The following is a 24,419-nucleotide window of genomic DNA, read 5'->3' as shown; positions in this document are numbered from 1 at the left end:
TCGTTTTCAGAGGTCCGCCATTTTGGATTTTTAGGGTGGTTAAAACTTGAAAATGGGGCTTTTGCGAATATCACCGTTAGTTTAAGATCCCATACTACAATACTACCTAGTTTCAAGTCTCTAGCACGTTTCTAAGAGGTTTATTTTATCTTACTAATGTTGGCAATTTTCAATGCTATTTCCCATAAGAATAACATGGGGGGGGGAAATTCGAGATTACGGGGGGGTTAATGTTAAAAAATGCAACTTTTTAGGATTTTCTCGTGGGTTGGGGCCCAAGACCTACAAGTGTGCCAAATTTCAGATCTCTAGCTATTCTAGAAGTGCTCAAACATTTGTATCCCCCGTGAGTGAGTGAGTGAGTGAGTTACACATCGGGCTGTATAGTTATTTAGACTCGCCTTTGGCTCGCTGGGGGCTCCGCCCCCAGGCCCCCTAGCTGTTAGTCGTCATTAGTAGATAGTAGTTTAGTTGTAACAAAGAGGGTAACAAAGCAGTCAGTGAAACAGTCTATATTGCTTTATGAAAATCGATATTGAAGTACTAACCATTCCACAAAATATTGGAATAGATTTTTACGTAGATAATAGTAAAGTATTATATTAAGTAAATAGTTCATCGTAAATATTCATGTATATGTTTATGAAAATAGATGAAGTTATTTTTGTTTCCCTTTCAGTTGGCCACAAACTGTATGGCATATCCAGTTCCGCCACGGGGAGGCCAGGAAAGTTAAAATGATGTTAGTAAATATTTATAAATTTATTAATGAAAATAGATCAAGTAATGTTTGTTTCCCTGTCGGTTAGCCATAGACTGTATGACATATCCAGCTCCGCCACGAGGAGGCCAGGAAACGTCGGAACCATATTTACAATTGTTAACAAATGTACAAGCTAAGTTTTGTATAAGATAAGTAGATTAATAAGTGAATAAGTTGATAATAGTAAAGTGTTATATTAATAAAATAGATTATAGTAGATATTCATGTATATATTTATGAAAATAGATCAAGTAATGTTTGTTTCCCTGTCGGTTAGCCATAAACTTTATGGCATATCCAGTTCCGCCACGAGGAGGCCAGGAAACGTCGGAACCATATTTACAATTATTTACAAATATACAAGTTAGTAAACTTTACTAACTACCTAAAGAAATATGAACAACAACTTAACTAACAAATAAAAAGAAGAAAAAAAATATATACAACAACGGGGACTTTTGATAAGGCAGGCCCCCTATCGTACTGCCAAACTAGAATACTAAAAACACACAGAAAACGACTTATTTCTAAAGAAAAGACTTAAAAGGAAATATATACAAAAACCTACAGCTAAAGTCAAGTCAGGGTTAGAGGAGGAGATCGTCATACACGATATTTTTCGCGTATGCGATTCCCCCTTGGACACGGTCGGGACGGACAAGGACGACTATATGGTCTGGATGCCTGACTCTACTGAGCAGGACGTACAACTGACCATGAGTGAAACAGTCACTGCGAAGATCGACTCCGACGCGATCAATCGTCTGGCCCTGGCTTTTGTGGCCAGTCATGGAATATGCCAGCATGAGAGGAAACTGAAGACGGCGGACACGAAGCAGTGACCCCTCGACGAACGGAAAAACGAATTGAATCCGGGGAATACAAATCGGATCATGTTGTCCAGGGAGTCGCACTGTGATCAGACGAGGTCTTATTGAATCAGCACTTCTCAACTCATGAACGACGCCGTCCATCAGGTTGAGGACGGTGTTGTTGATCTGCTGGACATTGGCGTTCATGGTCGAAAGAATGGACCTGCCAGCAATTCTGTCTGTGTGGTGTAGGTCACAAGTAGGAAACACAAAATCTATCAAGTCGGGAAGGGATGTTACGTATTTCACACCGGACAGTGGGATCAGGGCAACAGAGTCACGGCCTTCCCCAAATGGAACAGATGAAATTGTTCCATTGCCTACTTGGAGGAGGAAGTCAGAGTAGGCAGTGGACCCAGAAGTCCGGTGAGGAGTGGAGAGAGAAAAGATTTTGAAACTTGACCACAGAGATGACGCACACAGTGATACACAGGCAATGTCGGCCGGAGTACGAGCCTTGGCAACAACTGGTGCGATCTGACGGAAATCTCCGCAGCAGATAAAGATCTTATTCCCGAATGGCTCAGGTGAATTCATGAGATCACGCAGAGATCTGTCGATGATTTCAAAAATGTACCGGTGAGCCATCGGGGCCTCATCAAAAACTATGAGCTGTGCGGCTCTGATGAGTTCTGCCCGCTGAGATCCGTTGGTCAAGTTCCAATATCCAGTGCCATCGCCGAGATCAAGTGGTAGCCGAAACATGCTATGTGCTGTCGTGCCACCAGGCAGATTACCAGCGGCAATGCCGGAGCTAGCGACAGCAATAGCGACTTGGTTACGACTACGGACGTAAGCGAGAATTACGTGTATTAGGAAGGTCTTGCCGTAGCCTCCGGGTCCGTCAAGGAAAATCAATTTTGTTGATCGACGATCGACTTGGCCCTGTAGTAGAGACCGAACATAATCGAAGACCGCCCTCTGGTCGCGGGAAAGTTTAGGTTCCCACTCATCTACAAGTGATCTCTGACGATTTTCACCGTAGATGAGAAGTTCCCTCCCCAGTTCGGTCGTGTCGTCGTCTACAGTAGGGAGACCGTGGCCGGCCAAGCAGGATCCCTGACGTCGAAGGCTTCGATCGATCTCAATCAGAGCCAGCTTGTACGCAACCTCGTGATCAAGAGGATTCCGCTCCAAATGGTCTTCGCACAATGCGTCACGGAAAGCATCCCACAAGAGGGCCGCAGGAGCTCCCATGTTGCACAGAAGGACAAAGAAAGAGCGGAGCCTCGGGCCGACCATGAAACGAGCTGCTTCCTTGAGGGCTTGGTGGTACTCGTCCTCGTCCTCAACCAAACCGAGGGTGCGCGCAACCTGTTGATATGTCGTGCAACCATCACCACCACGAGCGAGCAGGTCGGCGTATCCCCGGCACGGAATGACCATCAAAAGGAGCCTAAGAAAGTACTGCTCGCTTCTGTTTGGCGAGACCCAGAAGAGACGACAGATCTTTTGACCACGCTTTCTTGAGGTAAGGAAATGCTTGCCGTCTGGATGGTCGTACACCTCAGCATTACTAGGGCGTTTGTTATGAATAACGTACTGCTCGAAAAAAGACTGGTAGGTTAAATCGTCGAATACCGAGTCAAGAGGCCTATTGAAATACAAGAGCAGGTCAGAGGTAGCTCCCGAAGTGGCGTGTGTCAAGTTGTTAGGGCGAAAACACACAGTCTGTTTTCCCTCTAGGTGGACAGGGAGACAATCGACTGTCGGCTCAGACTTTGAGATGGGAAAGTCCAAGAGACGCCAGCATGCATCGCTGGCTCCCACCATACGCTTCGTGACGTAGTGCTCAACTTCATCGTCTTGTTTACTAAGAGGAGTAACTTTGACGTTCTGAAGCGAGCCACCCTTCATGAGGTATTTAAACAGATACTTGATCACACGACGAGTAGAAGCTACCTCCAAGTTGATGTGTGCCTCGTATTTAAGAAGTAATGCTGCGTTGTACGGCACGACCCAGCCGTCATGTACAGGAATCGATTTGTTTCTTGAAGTTATACTCCCCTCATTACCATAATCACGTCGATATTTTACAAAACCCCTCTCGTCTACATGGGTTGATTCACAGGGAGGTTTGGGGAAAAATTTAGAACAGCTGCCTTTGGCAGTGTCCCAGCAAGGGAAGTCGGTCCTGTGATCCGTACCACAAGGGCCGTGGATCATGTGCCGCAGAACCAACGCCCTTAATCGGCCTCCAGCCTCCTCCGGAGATGGAATGTCAGCGCGGATGAGGGAGTCTATGTCCGAAGCCTGCACTGGTCCATCGCCATCGATTTTGAACACGATGTGGGCATGTGGAAGACCCCGCATCTGCATCTCGATGACGTGGACTATGTAGATAGACCGACCGAACATAGCTCCGCTGCGCAAATCACGGAGGAGTTCCAGCAGTTTGATATAGAAAACTCTGCAGGCCGTGCTGGGATCACTGCGACCGCTATTTCGAGGACAGGCTTTTTTGTTCTCCTCCCAAGTCGCACTATAAGTGAATGTGAGAAAAAATGTGGGGAAGCCGAGACGTGAGACCAATGCCATAGCATTCTCATATCGAAGTTTCATATATCTCGGCCCCCCGGTAAACGAACTTGGGAGGTAAACTTTGCCAGCCTGTACCCCACCCTCCCCCTGAACTGTCTCGTCATTGTTAATGTCGTTGAGCACTTGCCGTCCACCACGATTCGCCGCTTCAATCTCATCCAACGGCCCTATCCTCATGGCATTTTCAGCTGCCTTCGTCTGCGTGAACTTGATGTAGTTGAGCTTCTCGTCCTCGTATCTGGCATACATTTCGACCTGCCAAGCTTGAGACAGTCGGCCGAGGTGTGAGAAACGAGGCTCAGACAGCAGAAGGCAACGGGAATAATCATACTGGGACAATTTGTTGTTAAAATTGTCGCGGCGACCAATATGCCAGCCCAAAGTGCCTTGAGGATAGAGCAGAGGGTACTGGAAGGGTTCCATGAGGGGACTGAAAAGGTTGATAGAAGTGGGTCTTCCGGATCCAACTTTCCATACGGATAGCTTGCGGGGCTCGTAAACTGTCTCGTCGGTGCTTATGACAGCGTGCACCTCAACGCCTGTTTGCCTGTCGCCTAGAACGGGACCATGGGTAGATCTACTTGTCACCTGGAAATCCAAGTGAGCGTTCACAGCTGGCTCACTACCCAAACGCCGATAGTGAGTGACGTATGGATTCTGCTGTGACAGGTATCGATTGATAGAGTCAACAACGTCACCGTCAAGTGATCTACCCAAGGCAATGTTCCGCCGTTCTTCACCGTCGTCGATGTAAAGACGGGACCGGTTCACAAACTGAACGTCCCCAGCCTTAGTGGTAAACTTTTGACCAGGGTCGGACAGATTGTAGACCTGGTGGTACATTCTCCCTTCGATTTTAAAGAAAGAGAGACCACTGGGGTGCCTGTACCCACCAGATACCTCTAAAGCACAGAACGCAAACAGGTCGTTGTAGGCACGAGCCCTATCGAGAAAACGCCGATCCGAATAGAAGGATGCATCAAGGGGGCTTAGATTAAGGACGTTGTATGCCCCTTGTCCGCAACACCACTTCTTCCTACCTTTTTCCTCCTCAAAAAGTGGAGCGCCACAGTGCATACATTTAAAAATATCATTGTCCCAAAGACTAACTTTTTTAAGACTAAAAGCTGGAATATCATTCAACAGCTCCCCCTTCCAAGACCCCATTGGACCGTGATCAGAAATGCTTCGAGCAAGTGAAGCTGGCAAGTGACGAAGATCGGTAAATAGAGGATTTTTCAGACGGAAAATCTGCACTCTTCCAGAAGAAGCTCCGGGATGACGCAAGTCGTACTCTCGAACAGCCTTCCGGTGTATGCTAGGGTTATTTTGACTGTAACGGCCAACAGCAGCTCTGTTGACCTCGGGGTGGTTTTGGCTGTAACGGCCAACAGCCTCCCTGTTCACCTCAGGATGGTTCTGGGAGTACTGACTTTTTTTCTCTCTGATGTCATCAGAGTGCGTCTCTCTGTACTTCTTCTTTGCCGCTTGCACTTGCTCGTCATGCGTAGTGTCCAAAACTTTCGGACGCCCGCGTTTTACCTTTTTAGGTCTGCCAGGACCTTTTTTGCCATCCAATATGGGATCTGAAACCGTCGGGGAGGGGGGAATAGGATCAGGATCAATAACCGCATGTTCGATCGGTTGGTTTGTACAGTCAATCGAAAACTTGAGTCTCATGATGCTGTACTCTCCACCGACGAACGCGGAATTTGCCAATAAAAGTGAGGCCAATGCAGTGAAACTCCCACATTGAAATAGCCTCGCTTTGTTGTTATCGGGGACAACATCTCTACGGCGGATATTATTCACGGCGTGGGAGTCAAAGAGATATAAGTTTTCTCGGTGACGCCAAAAGGCCACAGTCACTAATTGCCCCGTGAACAAAAACCCGCCGTCGAGGGAATCGGCGGACATAATATTTTCCAAGACAGATGTCAAGGATTGAACGGCCTCATCCAAGCCATCCACACTAGTCGGATACAATCCGTTGTGCACGTACGAGATTTCCTCGACGGAAACGTGCTGGTCTTCAATATTGAAGCTCTTGGCAAGTTCCTCGGGAAACAAGTATCTGCTGACAACGTTGTACTCAAGGCGAGAATTCTTGTACAAGCGATCGCCGGCCATGAGTATTTCATCAACAGCATGAGTACTAAATCCCCCGCGGAACACTTGCCAAGCTAATGCACATGCCGCATTAGCAACACATTGAGAATTGTTGCTGTCAGTGAATTTTGAATCCCCTTGATGAAAGGATCCAACAGCAACGCAAGTAAACTCCATTATAACTGGGCAAAATCCGAAATCACGGAGAAACCCAAAAAAATTCCAGTAAAAGGAGAAGCTCTTACTCCACAAGTCTAGTCAAATATGGTAGCAGAAATAAGAGCGAGAACCAAACTCAAAATCGACGAAATATTGTCAACCTATATGAGCGAGCATCTAACATGGGTAGTCAAATCAGAATGCAAAGATAAGAGCGAGAACCAAACCCTAATTTTGCTTTAGCGGAAAATACGTGCTGCATTACTGACATCAATCATTAGTCAATAAAAATACGGACAGCTAACCGACACTAATATGTAATCAACGTAGTGTATTGCTTATAACCTTTTGGTCATTACATTTCAATGCTATTCTCCATAAAAATAACATGGAGCTCGTAAAAACTTTCACATTTAGTCATTAAACCTAAGTTTTGGGAGTCAAGGAATAAAGTTACGAAAAAACATGTAAAGAGTAAAATGTAAAGTAAACTAAGAAGAATGCAAAGCATTAAGAATATTTGCAAAAATGTATTATTTAGGTATTAATAAATATGGAAAACCGTTAAAAGTTTGAAAGAAATTTACAAAAGCTCGATTTTGACATTAAACCTAAGTTTTGGGAGTCAAGGAATAAAGTTACGAAAAAACATGTAAAGAGTAAAATGTAAAGTAAACTAAGGAGAATGCAAAGCATTAATAATATTTGTAAAAATTTATTATTTAGGTATGAAGAAAAATGGAAAACCGTTAAAAGTTTGAAAGAAATTTACCAAATTTTGAAAGTAGGGCGTTTTTTTTTAAGGTGAAGGTTAGCGATTTCCGGAAAACGCTTAAGAGTGTTTAGTGGAAAATTTAATTCCTGACCATGAAAATCCTTTCAAATCTTTTCTAGCTTTTAACGTTTTCGAGCTACAGCTGTTAAAAAAAAACGTGTTCTGTCCTTTTTAGATGTCCACCATTTTGGATGGTTGAGGGGGGAGAAAATTTGAAAATCTGTCTTTAGAATAATTCACCGTTGATTGAAGATCCCATACTACGATACTACGCAAATTTCAATTCTGTAGCACGTTTATAAACGGTTCAGATGAGCATACCAAAGTCGGCCACTTTCGATGTTATTCTCCATAAGAATAACATGGGGCTCGTAAAAGTTGCAAAAAACCTTTAAATTTTGACATTAAACCTAAGTTTTGGGGGTTAAGGAGTAAAGATACAAAAAAACATTAAATGAGTGAAATATAAAGTAAAGTAAGGAAAATACAGAGCACTAATAATATCTGCAAAAAGAAATTATTTAAATATGAAAACATAGCGAAAACCGTAAAAAATGTGAATGAAATTTACAAAATTTTGAAAGTAGGCCGTTTTTTGAAGGTGAAGGAGTCCGATTTTTGGAAAACGCCTAATAGGGGTTTTGTATAAAATTTAATTCCTGTTCCTGAATATACTTTCAAATCTTTTCTATCTCTTGCCGTTTTCGAGCTACATCCGGTTGAAAAAAACGTGTTTTTTTCATTTCAGAGGTCCGCCATTTTGGATTTTTGAGGGGGTTAAAATTTGAAAATGGGACTTTTGCAAATTCCACCGGTATTGTAAGATCTCATACTACAATACTACGCAGATTTGAAGTCTCTAGCACGTTTCTAAGTGGTTCAGATGAACAGACCAAAGTCGGCAATTTTCAATGCTATTTCCCATAAGAATAACATGGGGGGGGAAATTCGAGATTACGGGGGGGTTAAAATTTAAAAATGTAACTTTTTGGAATTTTCCCGGGGGTTTGGGCACTAGACCTACAACCACCGAAAATTTCAAGTCTCTAGCTCATCTAGAAGTGCTCTAGAATTAGTATCCCCCGTGAGTGAGTCAGTTACACATCGGGCTGTATAGTTAATTAGACTTGTGTAAAACATAGTTTTAACGTTATGATGAAGATATTTTTAATCTTCGTTAGCTATTGGGTAAGGTTATGTGTTCGTCAGGGGTGTGGGACGTAAGAATATGTGCAACTAGCTAGTTGACACATTATTACTAGTATAATAGGACTAACCTTTTTTAGGGAATATACAAAATACAATCGATGGTTACATTTTTCGGTCAAATGAACCGTGAAATAGTTACCTAGCATTCATAGTATATATAGTAAACAGAGCCTTTAAACATAATTTTAAAACCTGGAGGTATTTTTCTTTCCTTTACATTTCTTAAACTAACTAAAAAATACGCGTGTCAATGTAATAAAAAGGAATTTCGTGATTGGCTTTGACAACTAAAAAATTTGACTCTAAGTTTTTATGTTAGTTTATGTAAATAAATATAAAAATGTGAGCAAGATTTTAACTATATGACTATGAGCTCGTTGAAAGAAAGACGTAAAACTATTTACAATTGAGTACTTAAAAATGTGGGTGGAAAAACAAATGAATAATTCAATATGGTCAAAACTATCTCTCTATGCGACTAACGTCGTTGAACCTGATGAACGTTTAAACAAGCCTGAGTTTGAGTAAAGTAGGCCTACTACCCTCCAGCTAATAATATTACAAATAATAATGACATAAAATTTGTTTATTAAATCTGAAGCTCCAATATTGTATTAACATTATAAAAAGAAAGAAAAATTACAGTATGAGTCATAAAATAGAAAATATCATAATCAAAGTCAAAACAGAGAAGGCCTTGCAAACAATATTTTTCTTATAAAAAGGATAAATGTATGAAGGTTATTAGAAATAAAGTCAACTAATGTACGTTGGAATAATAGACGCTGATTCTGTTAGGCCTATTATAAATCAAACTGATCTAGACAAAAAAAGTAAACAAATTCTTCACAAAAAATTATGTATTTACGATTGATGACAAAATAATTGAATACAACAGAAAACACTGCATCCTGTAAACAAGAACGAAATCATCCATAAAAAAAAACGACTCAGCTAGAAATCAAACCTTGGGTTAATTATTAGTAGATTTCCTGTGGTTCTAAACAGTGTCACTTGGAACCGCTGTTAAAACATTGTATATTGTAAAACTGCAGTACTAAGCAAAGTAGCAGATGACTATCACCTGCCCCACCAGCTGCTCTACCGGAAGCAGTTACCCCTATATCTGCTTAGAATTGGCATTTTTGTGACGACGAAGCGCAGAGTACGATCAGCTTCAATAGCGGTAAGACGCGCTCCACTCTATTATGAGGTATGTGTACAGCTATTTAAGTTTTAATATTAGTTATTTGCAAGTAAACAAATTTGACCAACATTTTTAGTTTTAACAATACTTAGATAGACTGGCTTAATTGTTTAGTGTATTTAAATGTATATGTTTATTTGGACCTAATTTATATAGATACAAAATGTATTTTACTCTAGCCCCCAGGTTTTACGGCAATTAATGTTTCATTTTAAATTCCCAAGATTGTATAATATTTGTATAATATCTCAAATAATTTTTACATTCCAAATGTCTTATTATTTTGTATAATGATATTACGAGGTCCTTATTTTGAATTATTGAAAGTATTTGAAAGATATAGAAATAAAAAATATAATCCCAATCCAGAAAATAAATAAGACGTATAAATATACATTAAATTCAAGTTTAGCATTTTTGTAAACAAAATATTACTAAATTATATTAGTTTTATTTATATGAGTCTGTATGTTGTTCCATAGAATTTGAACTGTTGTCAAAATGATTTGATCGCCTTTGAATCAGGTATAAAAACAAAACGAAAAAAATGTTATACCAAATTATTTTTCTACAGTACATCTATTGGTTGCTGAGATATTTGAAGTAGTGTTATCCTAATGTAGGTTTATTAGAGAGTAATGAGATTGAATGTAAATTATAACATTTAAATTCATCAAACATCAATTCAGGTAACTGGAAATTTGCTCAGTCCGTAGGTTTGCTGCGACAAGGGTTGTGGGATAATTTGAATATGTTACTTTATAAATGTAATAAAAAGACAAATTTTGTAGTGATAATATTTAGATATTTTGATGCACGCACCTTTTGACGTCTTGAAGTCGAGTTGTAGTTAGGGGCGCCCCTGTGATGATGGGAGATGCTTTCACTACTTGCACTGTTACCTAGTTTCGTCCTAGTTCTTTACAACACTGAATTTAATAATGTCCAGAACAATAAATAAAACAAAAAACTGCTGCTTGCTTAACTAAAATAATAATAAACTGGTATTTTAAAAAGGGAAAGAAAATAAAATGGCGACTGATGGCCTTAGAATGGGAATTGAATACAAATAAGTTACTGATGAACTTATAGTTTTAAGTTTAGTGGACTGTAGTTGAGACAAGAGTGTCCGGTTGACCGGTAGAAAGAAGGGGGAGGGAGAGAGAGAGAGAGAAGATATGACGGTCTGTCTAGTCTATTGAATTGAAACAATTGGATTGGGACTGAACTGTTTTACAATATGGAACTGAAATAACATTATGGAATGAAATATTCTTCTAAGGCCAAATGGGAACAAACAATATAATAGAAATCCTTGACATATTCCCCCCCTTGAACCAATCCGGTTCAACAGAAAATAAATGAAAGACAACTTTTTTGAGAAAAATTAAGAAATAGAGGGGTACAGTAGCCAGGTTTGGAGGTTATTGTAAGGGTAAGCAGGACACCTTAACAGCAGGACGGGTTAAGGATCTGCCTGAAGTCTTGACCTTTACCACTCTCACGGTTCCGTCGGAGCCAGGAGAAACTTCGAGGATACGTCCCATTTTCCAAGACAGTGGAGGTAAGTTGTCATCGTGTATAATAACCATATCTCCTATCTTTAGGTTCTTCTGAGGTTTGGTCCATTTGGAACGCTCTTGAAGTGTTTGGAGGTACTCTCTATTCCACCTACGCCAGATGTGTTGTGAGAAAGCTTGAACTCTTCTCCAATGCTGCACAGGTGTAGAGTCTAGAAGATAAGGCTCAATTAAAGAAACTAATGGTCCTCCAGTGAGGAAATGTCCTGGTGTGAGTGGTTCCAAGTCATTGGGGTCAGATGATAATGGTGTGATTGGTCTAGAGTTCAACATAGCTTCTACACGTGTTGTTAAAGTGATAAACTCTTCATAAGTCAAAACTTGGTCACCTATGACTCGAGTAAGATGATACTTAGCGCTCTTGATTGCGCGTTCCCATAATCCCCCTTGATGAGGTGCTTTGGGTGGATTAAAGTGGAAGGTAATTCTGTTATCTTGAGCATATTGCTGAGTTTCTGGTGATTTCATCAGATCTTCAAAGGTTTTCCGAAGAGTTGAGCTGGTGCCAATGAAGTTAGTGCCACAATCAGAGTAGAGATCAGAGACTAATCCTCTTCTAGAAATAAATCTTGTTAGTGAGGCAATGAAAGTGTTTGTAGACAAATCGGTAACAACTTCAAGATGTACTGCCTTGGAGACGAAGCAGATGAACAAACAGAGGTATACCTTGATGGGTTGTACTTTTCGAAGTTTGAAGAGTTTCACCGTGAATGGACCTGCATAGTCAACAGCAGAAACGTTGAAACATCTAGTAGGAATTACTCGACCTGAAGGTAAGTCAGCCATTAAAGGGAAGGTGGTTCTAGGTTTAACCTTAAAGCAGCGAATACACTCAAATATTACAGAACGGATGACACTTCGTGCCGATAATATCCAATACTTCTCTTGGAGTATTGCTTGTAGTTGCAGAGGTCCTACATGAAGATTGGACTTGTGGTAAAAATCAATGAGATGACGTACAACAGGATGACGTTTAGGCAAAATTATTGGGTGTTTTGCCGAAAAAGGCAAGTTAGAGTTTTTTAATCTTCCTCCAACTCTTAAAATTCCTTCAGAATCCAGAAAGGGTGCTAAGCGTTGAATGCGATCAGAACAGACTTTGTTCTTGCGCAACAGTTCGACTTCATCCTTAAAGGACGAGCTTTGAATTAGCCAACAAATTCGTTTGTCAGAATTCTCAAGTTCTTCACTGGTAAGGGGATGTGTAATCCTTTGTTTACTTTTCAGACAAGAAATAAAACGCAAAACATATCCCATAACATGTAGTGTAGTTTTCCACGAAGAAAATTTTGAAATCCATCCATCATTGTCCGATGTGGTTACAAGATTGAGGGTCGTAGTTTTCAATTCAGGAAGCTCATTATCTGGGACGAACATATGGCAAGTTTGAGGCCAGGTAGAGGAGTCTCCTTGGAGCCATTGGGGACCAGACCACCACTGTTCAAGATGAAGTAGGCTTGAGGCGGTTAACCCGCGAGAAGCGTAGTCCGCAGGATTATCGTTGGTAGACACATGTCCCCATGTACAAATGGGTATAAGTTCTTGTATTTGAGCCACACGATTAGCAACAAAAAGCTTGAGTAGATAAGACGGGGTTTTAATCCATGACAGGGCGATACTGGAGTCACACCATGCAAACATGGAAGTTTTGTAAGAGCTAGAAAATTGCTCGTGACAATAATTTAACAATTTTGCTAACAGATGAGCACCACATAATTCCAATCTCGGAATTGTTACACGTTTCAACGGTGCAACTTTTGACTTTGCAATCAACAGATTCACATTGACATTTCCAGAAGAATCTTCAGCTCTAAGATAAACACAAGCTGCATAACCACACTCGCTTGCATCAGAAAATCCATGTAGTTCAATATTTACACAATTGGCTAAATGTAAGTATCGAGGTATTCTGAGAGTTTCTATGTTAGGTAGCTCTAGAATGAACTGTGACCATTTTTCAGCTATAGGCTGAGGGAGTTGTGTGTCCCAGTCGAGTCCTAACGTCCATATGTGTTGCATTAGGGTCTTAGCCCAAAAAATAATCGGGGCTAGCATTCCAATCGGGTCAAAAATTTGTCCTATGGTAGAGAGGACAGACCGTTTTGTTATGATCTCAGAAGGTTTATTGATCATATAAGAGAATTCATCTGTTTCAGAAATCCATTTTAGGCCTAATACACTGTGGTACGATTGACCTGTAGAACGAAATATGTGAGGGGTTTCACAAAAATTCTTTGGAAGATGATCGAGTAGTTTTGGATGGTTAGAAGACCATTTGCGGAGCTCAAAACCGCCCTTCTGCAGGAGATTGATGACGTCCCGTTGTAGTTCCAATGCTTCTTCAATGGAGTTACAGCCTAACACAGCATCATCTACATATATCTGATTTTTCAGGGCCTTTGCCGCAAGTTGGTGATTCTCACCCTCGTCAGTTATTAACTGTTTCACAACTCTATTAGCCAAGTACGGTGAAGAGGTAAGTCCATAAGTAACAGTAGTTAGCTGGTAGATCTGTAGAGGAAAACTTTCATTCTCTCTCCAATAAATCAACTGGAAAACTTGATCATCACGATAAATCTCAATTTGTCTGAACATTTGTCTTATGTCGCACAGTAGTACTATTTTATGCTGTCGAAATCGAAAGATTATATCGGATATTTCACTATGTAGTTTAGGTCCTAGATGCTGAATATTATTTAAGGTTACACCAGTGGATGTAGGAGCCGAAGCGTTGAAAACTACTCTGATTTTTCCGTCTTTGAAAACTCCATGATGGGGTAAGAAACAGTGTGGATGTGAAAGATTCAAATCTGAATCTACTAGTTTCATATGACCAGATGACTTATAATCCTCCATAAATTCAGAATATTTTTTCTTGAATTCTGGCTGTGTTTGAAATTTGCGCTCTAGTGACTGAAAAGTGCGTTTGGCAATGTTAGATGAATCGCCTAACTTAGAAGGACTGTCTTTGAAAGGTATGCGACATACATATCTACCCTTAGGAGTACGAGAATGTGTCTCGATGAAATGTTTTTCACAGTCTTTATCTTGAGGCGAGAGAAGAGGTATTGAAGGTGGTTCTTCGAGAGACCAAAACTTCTGTAGCGTAGAGTGAAGATCGATATCAGTGGTAGATAAGAATGTAGAAGTGCCCATAGGGTATGAAACTGATTTGAAGATAGGTGTGGTACCTATTACAACATAGCCAAAAATAGTGTTGAGAACATATGGCATGTTAGCTCCAAGACTGACTGAGGATCCGAGTAGAGTTTGAGGGAAGAGATCCGCTCCGATGAGTAGGTCGATGGGACCAGGCAAATCAAATGTTGGGTCAGCAAGAGTGTAACCCTTAAGCGTGGATTTCACAGAGTTAGGTAACTGAACGGCTGGTTGATTATTTGAAATTTTGTCCAGAATAAGCACAGGATGTGAACCAGCAAAAACATGTCCACTAAGAGTGGATAGTGACACATGAGAGATGCCTCTTGAATTTACTTTAGCAGAAGAAATTCCCATTATAGAAGGGACATTTACTTTTGTTCGCTGTAGTTGCAAAAGTGTAGCACAATGCTGTGTGATTATAGTATTTTGCGAGGCGCTGTCAAGTATAGCACGTACTACTAATGACTGGCCGTTGATTGAGGATACATTGACTAGAGCTGTAGCTAGGAGTACTAGACCTCCATTTTCAGCTACACTGACAAGACTTGCTGAAGTGCTCCCGGTTGTCGAAGATTCTGAACAATTGTTTTGCACATTTCCGACAATAGTATTCGTAGACAAAGGACTACTATCAGAGGAATTAGGTAGGCCTAAACGTGTTTGCTGAGAAGCATTATTCTCAATTTTTCCAAAATGAAGCAAAGTATGATGTCGTCTCTTACAGGTACGACAAGTATGTTTAGAGACACAGCTGCTCAGTCTATGCTGCTGGTTTAAACAGTTAACACATAGGTTCTTAGATTTCACAAAACCTTGCCTAGTTTGTGGAGTAAGGGCTAAAAACTTTTCACACCTGTAGATTGAGTGTGTATCAGAATTGCAAAATACACAATTTGAAGTGAACGGCTTGCTTGTTAGCATGACATACTTGGCTGTTTTTCCACTAGTGGAGTTTTTGGAAAATGAAGCATTTTTGCTAAGACTAGATGAACTGACTTTACCATGTGACCCACATGACACAGTCAAGAGGCCTATGTTTGCTGCCTCCCTCTGTGAGCACTCTTTTTCTAGAAAGGAAACAACATCCTTAATGCTAGGAATTTCTTCATAATTACTGCGCTTACGCTCAAACTCAGCACGGAGATTGGTGTCAAATTTTCGCAAAATACAAGATGTCAGAAGAACACTTTCATTAGAGATATCATGGCCTAAGGCCTTTAATGCCTCATAGTTTTCGTTGTATTTTGATAAAAAGTCCCTTAGTTGGTTGACAGTGGGTTTTTGTAAGACAGGTAAATCCAAAATGTTGCTTACATGAAGATTAACAAGTAGCCTAGTGTTCTTATATCGCTTAACTAATGCGTTCCATGCAATTAGGTAGTTAGCCGCATTGACAGGTAATGATTTGACTAAGTTTAGAGGCTCATTTGCCAAACAAGACAACAAGTATGTTAACTTTTCAACATTTGACAGAGAATCATTTTTGTGGACAGTTTCCTCAAATAAATTTTGAAATGCAATCCATTGTTCTGCATCTCCAGAAAATGTAGGTAGAGTTATGCGTGGAAGTTTTACTGTGCATTGTGAAACAGAGGGCTGATTAGGTTGAGCAACCTCAGTCGATTCATTAAGTTGAGGTACATTGCTAGGAAGCAAAGTTGTTGCTGTACATTGAATTTCAATAAAAAGATCTGAGATAGTTTCCTGAAGTTTACTTATTTTATCAGTGTCGATGTCAGAATCACATACAGTGCCAAAAAGTTTATTGAGAGATTTTTCAAATTCATTATGTTTTTTAGTAGCAGTGTCTAGGAGTGCTCTCAATTTATTTAACTGTGGATTAGTTAATTCCGCAACCACACTTAAGTCATATAAAGCTTTGACTTGTTTATGGATAGCCTTAATTCTAATCTCAAGAAGCTCAGAAGATTTAATAAATGTAGTAAACCTCATATTGTAAGACGAAATATGCTCAGTAAATTACTGTACTCACAGATAATTGCTGTAAAATCACATAGCCTAGCTTGGGCAATATCAATCAACATTAAAACATTTCATTAAATAAATCCATAAATTTCCAAAATAAAAATATATTTCTCTTCCTCAGTAGATATTAACACTGTTCATTAATAATCCATCAAGTTTATTTGCATTAATAAGTCCATAAATAATACGACAAAGTTTGTAAGCAAAAACATAACCTCAAAGTTGCACTGACTTTGATCATCAAACAGACGATTTGATCTATGTAGCATCACACAGCTGTTGATTCATGTAGGTTAGGTTGTAGACATGAACTCATGGACATGGAACAAGGAGATTGGATTTTGTGGAATTTTACCAATAGGATTGGGTTAAGGCGGCTACTAGTGGCCTAGAAATGAACTAAATACACTTAGTTCTGGAAATCGCCTACAGATGGCATTAGTGAAGTGACATCACATGATTTCTATGATGGCTGACAGCTGACAATGCTGACATAAGAAATGAAATTGTGGAAATGACAAATGACGTCATAGCAGCACATGGAATGCGTGAATGTTTGGACATGAATGGTTTGGACATGAAAAGTTTGGTCTTTGCAAGCAGCTTAGCAGTAAATTGAACAACTTAATTAAATAACAAATTGATATGAAATTGACACTTTTAATTAATAAATATTGCACAATGTATATGTCTTCAAAATAATAGGCAAATTAGTCCATAGTCTGATTAAATTATTCTGCTCGAAGGCCAAAAAAATGTGGGATAATTTGAATATGTTACTTTATAAATGTAATAAAAAGACAAATTTTGTAGTGATAATATTTAGATATTTTGATGCACGCACCTTTTGACGTCTTGAAGTCGAGTTGTAGTTAGGGGCGCCCCTGTGATGATGGGAGATGCTTTCACTACTTGCACTGTTACCTAGTTTCGTCCTAGTTCTTTACAACACTGAATTTAATAATGTCCAGAACAATAAATAAAACAAAAAACTGCTGCTTGCTTAACTAAAATAATAATAAACTGGTATTTTAAAAAGGGAAAGAAAATAAAATGGCGACTGATGGCCTTAGAATGGGAATTGAATACAAATAAGTTACTGATGAACTTATAGTTTTAAGTTTAGTGGACTGTGGTTGAGACAAGAGTGTCCGGTTGACCGGTAGAAAGAAGGGGGAGGGAGAGAGAGAGAGAGAAGATATGACGGTCTGTCTAGTCTATTGAATTGAAACAATTGGATTGGGACTGAACTGTTTTACAATATGGAACTGAAATAACATTATGGAATGAAATATTCTTCTAAGGCCAAATGGGAACAAACAATATAATAGAAATCCTTGACAAGGGTTATTGTTTATAGTATTCTGATCAGGGGTTTTTTATTCTATGAGTGTTTGAAATTGTAGGGTGTGAATCCTGCAAGAATCCATTTATTGGAAACCATTTAATACTATATTATTATGATTTTGGGTATCATTTTGTACTAACAACCCCTTGATGTAGTAATACAGGATTTTTATATCAATTTAATTAGCTCTAATAGTTGACAAACATAGTTGTGTCAAACTATCTTAATTTATCAAGTGTCTTTAAAAAACACATGTATTGTATAACTTGTACACTATACAGTGTGTCTTACACCTATTTTATGAACTATTAATTTTCCAAATAACCCTATAAACATAGTTAGGACCATTCTCGTTTTTGCCATTTTATCGCATAAAGCTGCTTCAACCTTGGTATCAACTTCAAACTTGATACATGAATTTATTGTAGTTAAACCTACCTATATCTGTAGAGAGGATGAAGTTTCCACTTACAATTTATTTACAATAGTGACGATTTAAAGTTTTCAATAAATCTTAAATGTCTTTAAACTAGCTAGTTAACACATTATTATAGGACTAACTTTTTTAGGGAAACTACAAAATACAATCGATGGCTAAATTTTATAAGCGTTTTTTTTTTACATTTTTTGTAGGAGCTTACATACAAAACCACCATTACGCATAATAGATTTGAGAATGTTGTAATTTTTCTACGTTGTTGCGCTGGGGTATGTAGTTCTTTATGAACCGATTTTTATAATCCAAGCATCGTTAGGTTATACATGTCATAAGCTTTGTAAACCCTGGTTTTAGGAAAGAAGCTATAACCGTAGGACTAATCGTAAGCCCTGGACCTGGGAACCGAATTATTCATTTCCATATCCCCAGATATCAAAAATACCATCTGTTCAAATGCATATGAATATCTTCATTAGCACGATAACTCGAGAAAAATATCCGATCTCGATTTAATTTGTACAAACGTGTAAATCTACGTTTATTCGAACAAATTCATACACCAGCGGGATCGGACAATGGAAACTGGGTTTTATGAGGGTAAAACATTTGTTCTTAACCTATTTGACCATAAAAACAAAAAAAGTCCAATTTATCTCCAAACAATTTTGTAGGGATTAAATAAATAAATAATTTAGTATACCTTTTGAAATGTTTTTATGATTGTTGGTTACGGAGGAAAAAGAACTTTAAATTTAAAAATTCATATTCTCACCATATTATTCTCACGAAGACACGTTAAACATGATGTTATTGAAATAGATTTAATTGCAAATCATATAAAATAAATGGAAATTTGCTTAGTCTGCAGGTTTGCTGTGGCGGGGGTATTTTATTAATTTAGTAACAATGAAAAACGTGATACTTAAAAGTCCGCAAACTGCTATGTAAACTGAGAAGATTGGGTTTTCATACTGTCAAGGACATGTTATACTGTACAGTTCAACAGCAAAATGTGATACATTATAGACAGCCCTGCATAGTTAATTGTGGTTACAGGACAAATTGAGAGGTCAAAGAAGAACACTTTCCCTGCAGCAAACTAAGTATTACCGGCGTAATTTTAAAACAAAATAAAACATTTCTATGTTTTAGCGAATTTCCCTATAGGGAAGTAGCTATTACCGTAGGTCTCATGGTAAGACCTAGACCCGGGACCGATTTACTTTTTCATTTTGATGTCCCCAGAGGCCAAAAACACCATTCGTTCAAATTTATATATATATATATATATATATATATATGTGTGTGTCCATCTGCACGATAACTTGAGTAATTTTTGTCCGATTTTGATAAAATTTGGTTTGAAGGTGTAAGGCGGGATAAACTCGAACGAGTTCGCGAACCAGCATGAACGGACTATGGGAACGGGGGTTTACGGGGGGCTTTATGGGGTAGAAATAGGTTTTTCCCATTTTTGACCCAAAAAAAATTAAATTTTGCAAAATCTTTTCAAACCATTTTGTAGAGCTTAAAAAAAAACAAATAATTTAGTATATTGAAGTGTTACTATGCGCCTAATGGTTACGGAGGAAATTCCAAAAAAAAAATGTAAATTTTAAATTCCCATGTTATTCTTATGGGGAATAAGTAAACTGTTGTAGTTTGCTTGTTTATGAACATATTTTGATCAAATTTGGAAAATGTTTTTATTTCTTACTAACTATTAACATTTTACAAAAAAAGTTTTACCCTCCCTGATGCAGCAAACCTAAGTACCTGTTAAAATAATTCTATTTAAATATGAAATAAATGTAAAATTTTTAAGTAGACATTTTAGTGTAAATCCAATCAGACATATGGAAATTCGCTTAGTCTGCAGGTTTGCTGCGGCGGGGGTATTAAGGCATAAAGTTGATCAATTCATTTGGCAATATAATAAAACCCGCAATATAATCACACAAACATATACAGGGCTTTCTGAGGACATCATAAATCCTTTCGTAGGCTCACGTGCGATTGGGTTTGTCTTGAAAATCTACTCTGGAGCCCTCTTGTGCTTATATGCGTTGTCATACCCACGCTTATAACAGTCTACAATATCTCATCTGTTTGAATCTTACTTATTACTGCTTGTATTTCAAGCGATGTTTTTTAGCGAACGGTGTAGCAGCAACATTAAGTTTGGATGACATCACGAAATAATTTATGTTTTCGTATCAATTTGTAATTTGCTGTAAATATCAATATTATTCCGAATATAAACACACATATTTATATTTGCACATGATGTACGTACATGGGTTTTTGGCTTCTGGGGATATAAAAATAACGAAATTAAATCATCGGTACCGTGTTCATGGATCTTACCTTGCCACCTACAATAGCGTTGTCTCTAAAGGGGAAAGATGATAAAATAGCGATGAAAAGGAATTATGTTTTGTCACACTAAAATGTAATTTATCGTCATACTGCAGCAAAACAGCCGTTTTTGATGCATGCGTTGTGGGACTAAAGTAACATTTTTACTCTATACACACGGCTTTTTTAGCTGTACCCACCGGCTTTGCCCCGTTTAACTTCATAAGTATTCGCATGGCTCAATCACGTCCCGGTTGTAAATAAATAAAATAATTAAAAAACAAGATTGTGTCCCTTAAATGTGAAATGATTTGATTTTTACTGTAAAATGCTGTACTCTAAAGAACACTTTATAAACTTTATTTTGATGCTAAACTCTTGGCTCTAGAGCAAATAATGATAAAAAGTAATAATAATCGTTGTGATTGTAAATATAGTTTTGTAAACATTCAATTCAAGCCAACGTGACTTTGTTTTTAAAACTAGTTGTGAGAATGAATTTTTGTAATTCATTATAAAACTTTGTATATTATGTGTGAGAGATTGAGAGTGTCCTCTTTCCAAATATATCAAAATTATCACGTTTACGAATACGTCCGGAGGCCTTATACGCTATTGAAAATAACTTTGCGTTACAGTAAAATACCGAGAGCGACATTCCTTGAGATCTAGATCTATATTGTACGTAAACCAGTGTAGAGCGAAAGCCAAGAATAAAGCAGTCATGAACTAATTTTACGTGCATTAATTAATTAATTATATTATATATTATTTTATTAATTATTAATTTTTTATTATTAATTGATTAATTATTAATTTATTAATTAAATTGATAATTAATTTAATTTTACATGAATTATTTTACGTAAGCTTAATTTTATTGCTACTTCCGATGGGCGACTGAACGCCCATTTCCAACTACAGTATGCCACTTGAAAGCTAGCAAGTAAGTGGTCGGTACAATCCTTAAATGTGAGCGTACAATATTTGTTTACGACGATTGCAGGTGCAAACTAATGTCTAACTTATATGGATTATTTTCGAAATCCTCTAAAATATTCTTCAAATAAGCATTTTGAACATTTGGGAAGAGTTAAGGTAGATCGTCATATCGTTAAGTTAAATCTTTTTTTAGTTAGGACTAACATAAGTCTTAAATTATTTAGGCTAATAAATTTTGTAATAAATAAAGAATAATATTAAGTTCATGCTTGACAAACTCAAGTAAAATTGTGTTGCAGAAATTGTAAAATATGTATGATATATTATGATCGTGCTTATAAATGACCAATTTTGCGGGAAGCTGTAAGTATTTCATATTAAGTTTAAACTAACTTAGGGGCTTTGATTCTATTGTTGAAAAAGTAACATTTAATAATTCATAACTAACTAGCAGTTACCCGGCCTGCGTTGCTGTGCTAACAAAATACATCTGTCTGTGTGAAAAGCATGTTTTTTTCTACATTTAAACCGACGATAGTCAGGGATTGCCCTAGTGCCTTATAATGGTGATTGCGAAAGCAAGGCACTAAGAAATTGTCGTTGCTTAAATTCAGAGAATAATTCGGATGAAATCATCAGTATTCTTATGATTAATACTATTTCTCCCTTAAACCTACCACTGATAATTTTTGCTTTAATCAATTTTGACGTCATTTTTTAAATCGTTAGTCTGGTTATGTTGTACAGCTTAAGTGGATTTAAGTTTCGCATTAGTATTATTCCATTAACATTATATTTTCACCTCATCATATCTTCTGTCATTTATTTATTATTGCATTTGATTATTAATGTTTATGTTTTGGACGCAACTACAGTCGACGCACAGGCTCGCTGCCCATGTCGGCTTATTCCTTATAAACATGTACGCTTTTTTTAAACTCAGATGTAATGTAAAGGTTAATTTTTATTTTATTCTTAAATTCACTTATGTTTTTTTTTCTTCCTTTAAATATTTGTGTACAAATTCTGTATATACTTTGTTGGAATAAAGAAATAATTCATTCATTCATATTGGAGTTCCTTCTTTTAATGATAGTAATGTGGTGGGTTGATGACAAATTGAGAGGGATTTGAATACCCGAGATACGCACGATTATTATTCACTTAATAATTTATATTAGATTGTGTGGGTATAGAACGAAAGATAAAAATATTAAGGCATTGTCATCCCTTTTATTGTTAATAATAATTTCATAAAGGTTTTTATGTTTTTAATATTTAACATTGGAGAATTTAAACGTTGTTGAGTGCACAGGTGTGCTGCGATTGGGGTTTAATACATTTGGACTAATTCAAAAGTAAAATAGTTTTCTGTGCTGCATTCTGTAGAAACACTGGGGCACTATTTCAAATCATGACTAATGCATGCTAATGCCATAGCCGTCTCTAGTAATAATGCTAATACAGAATGTTGTGATTATTCAAACCTTCAAAACAGTTGGTTTTTTTTAGTATTTTTTTATTTTGGGTATGACGAGGCTTGACTCATGCGGTAGGGTCTTTTCAATTAATAACTTGTTGACCTTTCCTTTCATTAACCTTGCACGAATCCCAATAAATCACTATCCCCACCCTAACATAGGTTCCTTTAAAGAAATCCATACACACCACTCATATATAGAAAACTTTAATGCCCTACGAAAAAAAAACAACAGTCATTAGTAGACGAGGAAATTTATATGAAATACGTAGATTTTTTTTATTTCGGAGGTAATACACACAGTGTTATAGTATTCCTATTTTATAGTTACAGTGTTGAATTTTAGACAGTCTGCTGGTATTGTAACCTTCATATTTTTTTGCATGAAGTTGCCTAAAAAACAACTATAACATAAAATGGTTGAATTTGATTTTTAGGATATATTATTTGTTTGTTAATGCTAAGTTTGCTAAGGTTAAATTGCTAAGGTTATGTTGCTAAGTTGCTAAGTGTTAATGCTAACAGTATCTTAATAATAAATATAATAAGATTTTGGGCTTTTGTAGTTTTCCAAAAATCCCACTAGAATAAAGAAGAGCATGTCCATTGGCCAATTACTATTCAAGAGTGCTCCCTGTAGCGCGCGCCATTTAACAATAAGACAGCTGAATGTTTTAATAGCTATTTACCTTACAAGTGTAGTAAGAGCGTTTTTACATCACGCAGGTGAATGTTGTGCAACGAGCGGAAGCGAGTTGCATAATTTACCGAAGTGATGTAAACACGCTCTTGCGTAACGTGTAACGTACAAGATTTTACCTGACCCGACAATATACAGGAGGTTACGAACAATATTTTTCATTATCCATTTCACTCATCTTCTAACAGTAATGTTCATTTACAAACAAAAGCTAGGTTAGGAAAATTCTTCAAAACATAACAATAAAATTCAAGCGCACAGCTGATTTCTAGCGTTGAACGTCATTGGCTTCATAGAGGTATATTTGTTAAGTTAAGCACTCAATGTTATTTAAATGGGTTTCATTACATCACCGAGTGAGTTTTGTTCAACTTTACATCACTCGAGAAGTAACGAAGTTATATACATCACGCTTGGGATAGGGAAGTTTAACATGGCGGGTTAGGTAAAATATAATATTCCATTGAGTAGTACATGAATTGTAATGGCTTTATATAAGAAGAAAAACATCGGTAACTAAAGATTTCTATCTTAATCCAGTACAAATAGTGACTATTTTAGTCACGTTAATCAGACTGAAGGCATCAAGAACTCCGTTTTAATAAATTGAGTAAGAGTAAGTAGCCTAGTAGGTAAAATAAATTACGACTAATTCACAGGAAATTTAAAATTTAATTGCACTTTAGACATGAAAAATATTTTTCAACAATATTTTCCATATGACTTTTTAAAATCAATATACAAATTATAGCTTAAATAGTGTTAAACCGATTTTACAACATATTAAAG

The 24,419-nt window shown here is 37.6% G+C and overlaps 2 protein-coding genes across 2 annotated transcripts; both read right to left on the bottom strand.

Moving 5' to 3' along the window:
- Positions 1-1,350: 1,350 nt before the first annotated feature.
- On the bottom strand, positions 1,351-6,462 carry LOC128993160 (uncharacterized). The gene has a single exon (XM_054416921.1). It carries the CDS (start codon positions 6,460-6,462, stop codon positions 1,351-1,353), a length of 5,112 nt encoding a protein of 1,703 aa, XP_054272896.1.
- Positions 6,463-11,059: 4,597 nt separating this feature from the next.
- Positions 11,060-14,731, bottom strand: LOC128993159 (uncharacterized). The gene has a single exon (XM_054416918.1). It carries the CDS (start codon positions 14,729-14,731, stop codon positions 11,060-11,062), a length of 3,672 nt encoding a protein of 1,223 aa, XP_054272893.1.
- Positions 14,732-24,419: the final 9,688 nt, after the last annotated feature.

This window comes from Macrosteles quadrilineatus, unplaced genomic scaffold (genome assembly GCF_028750875.1).
Source record: "Macrosteles quadrilineatus isolate MER2022 unplaced genomic scaffold, UCM_ALF_1.0 Scaffold_4__1_contigs__length_99947679, whole genome shotgun sequence".
Classification (NCBI taxonomy): domain Eukaryota; kingdom Metazoa; phylum Arthropoda; class Insecta; order Hemiptera; family Cicadellidae; genus Macrosteles; species Macrosteles quadrilineatus.
The sequence above is the reverse complement of the archived record's forward strand: the minus strand, read 5'-3'. Positions and strand labels throughout refer to the sequence as shown.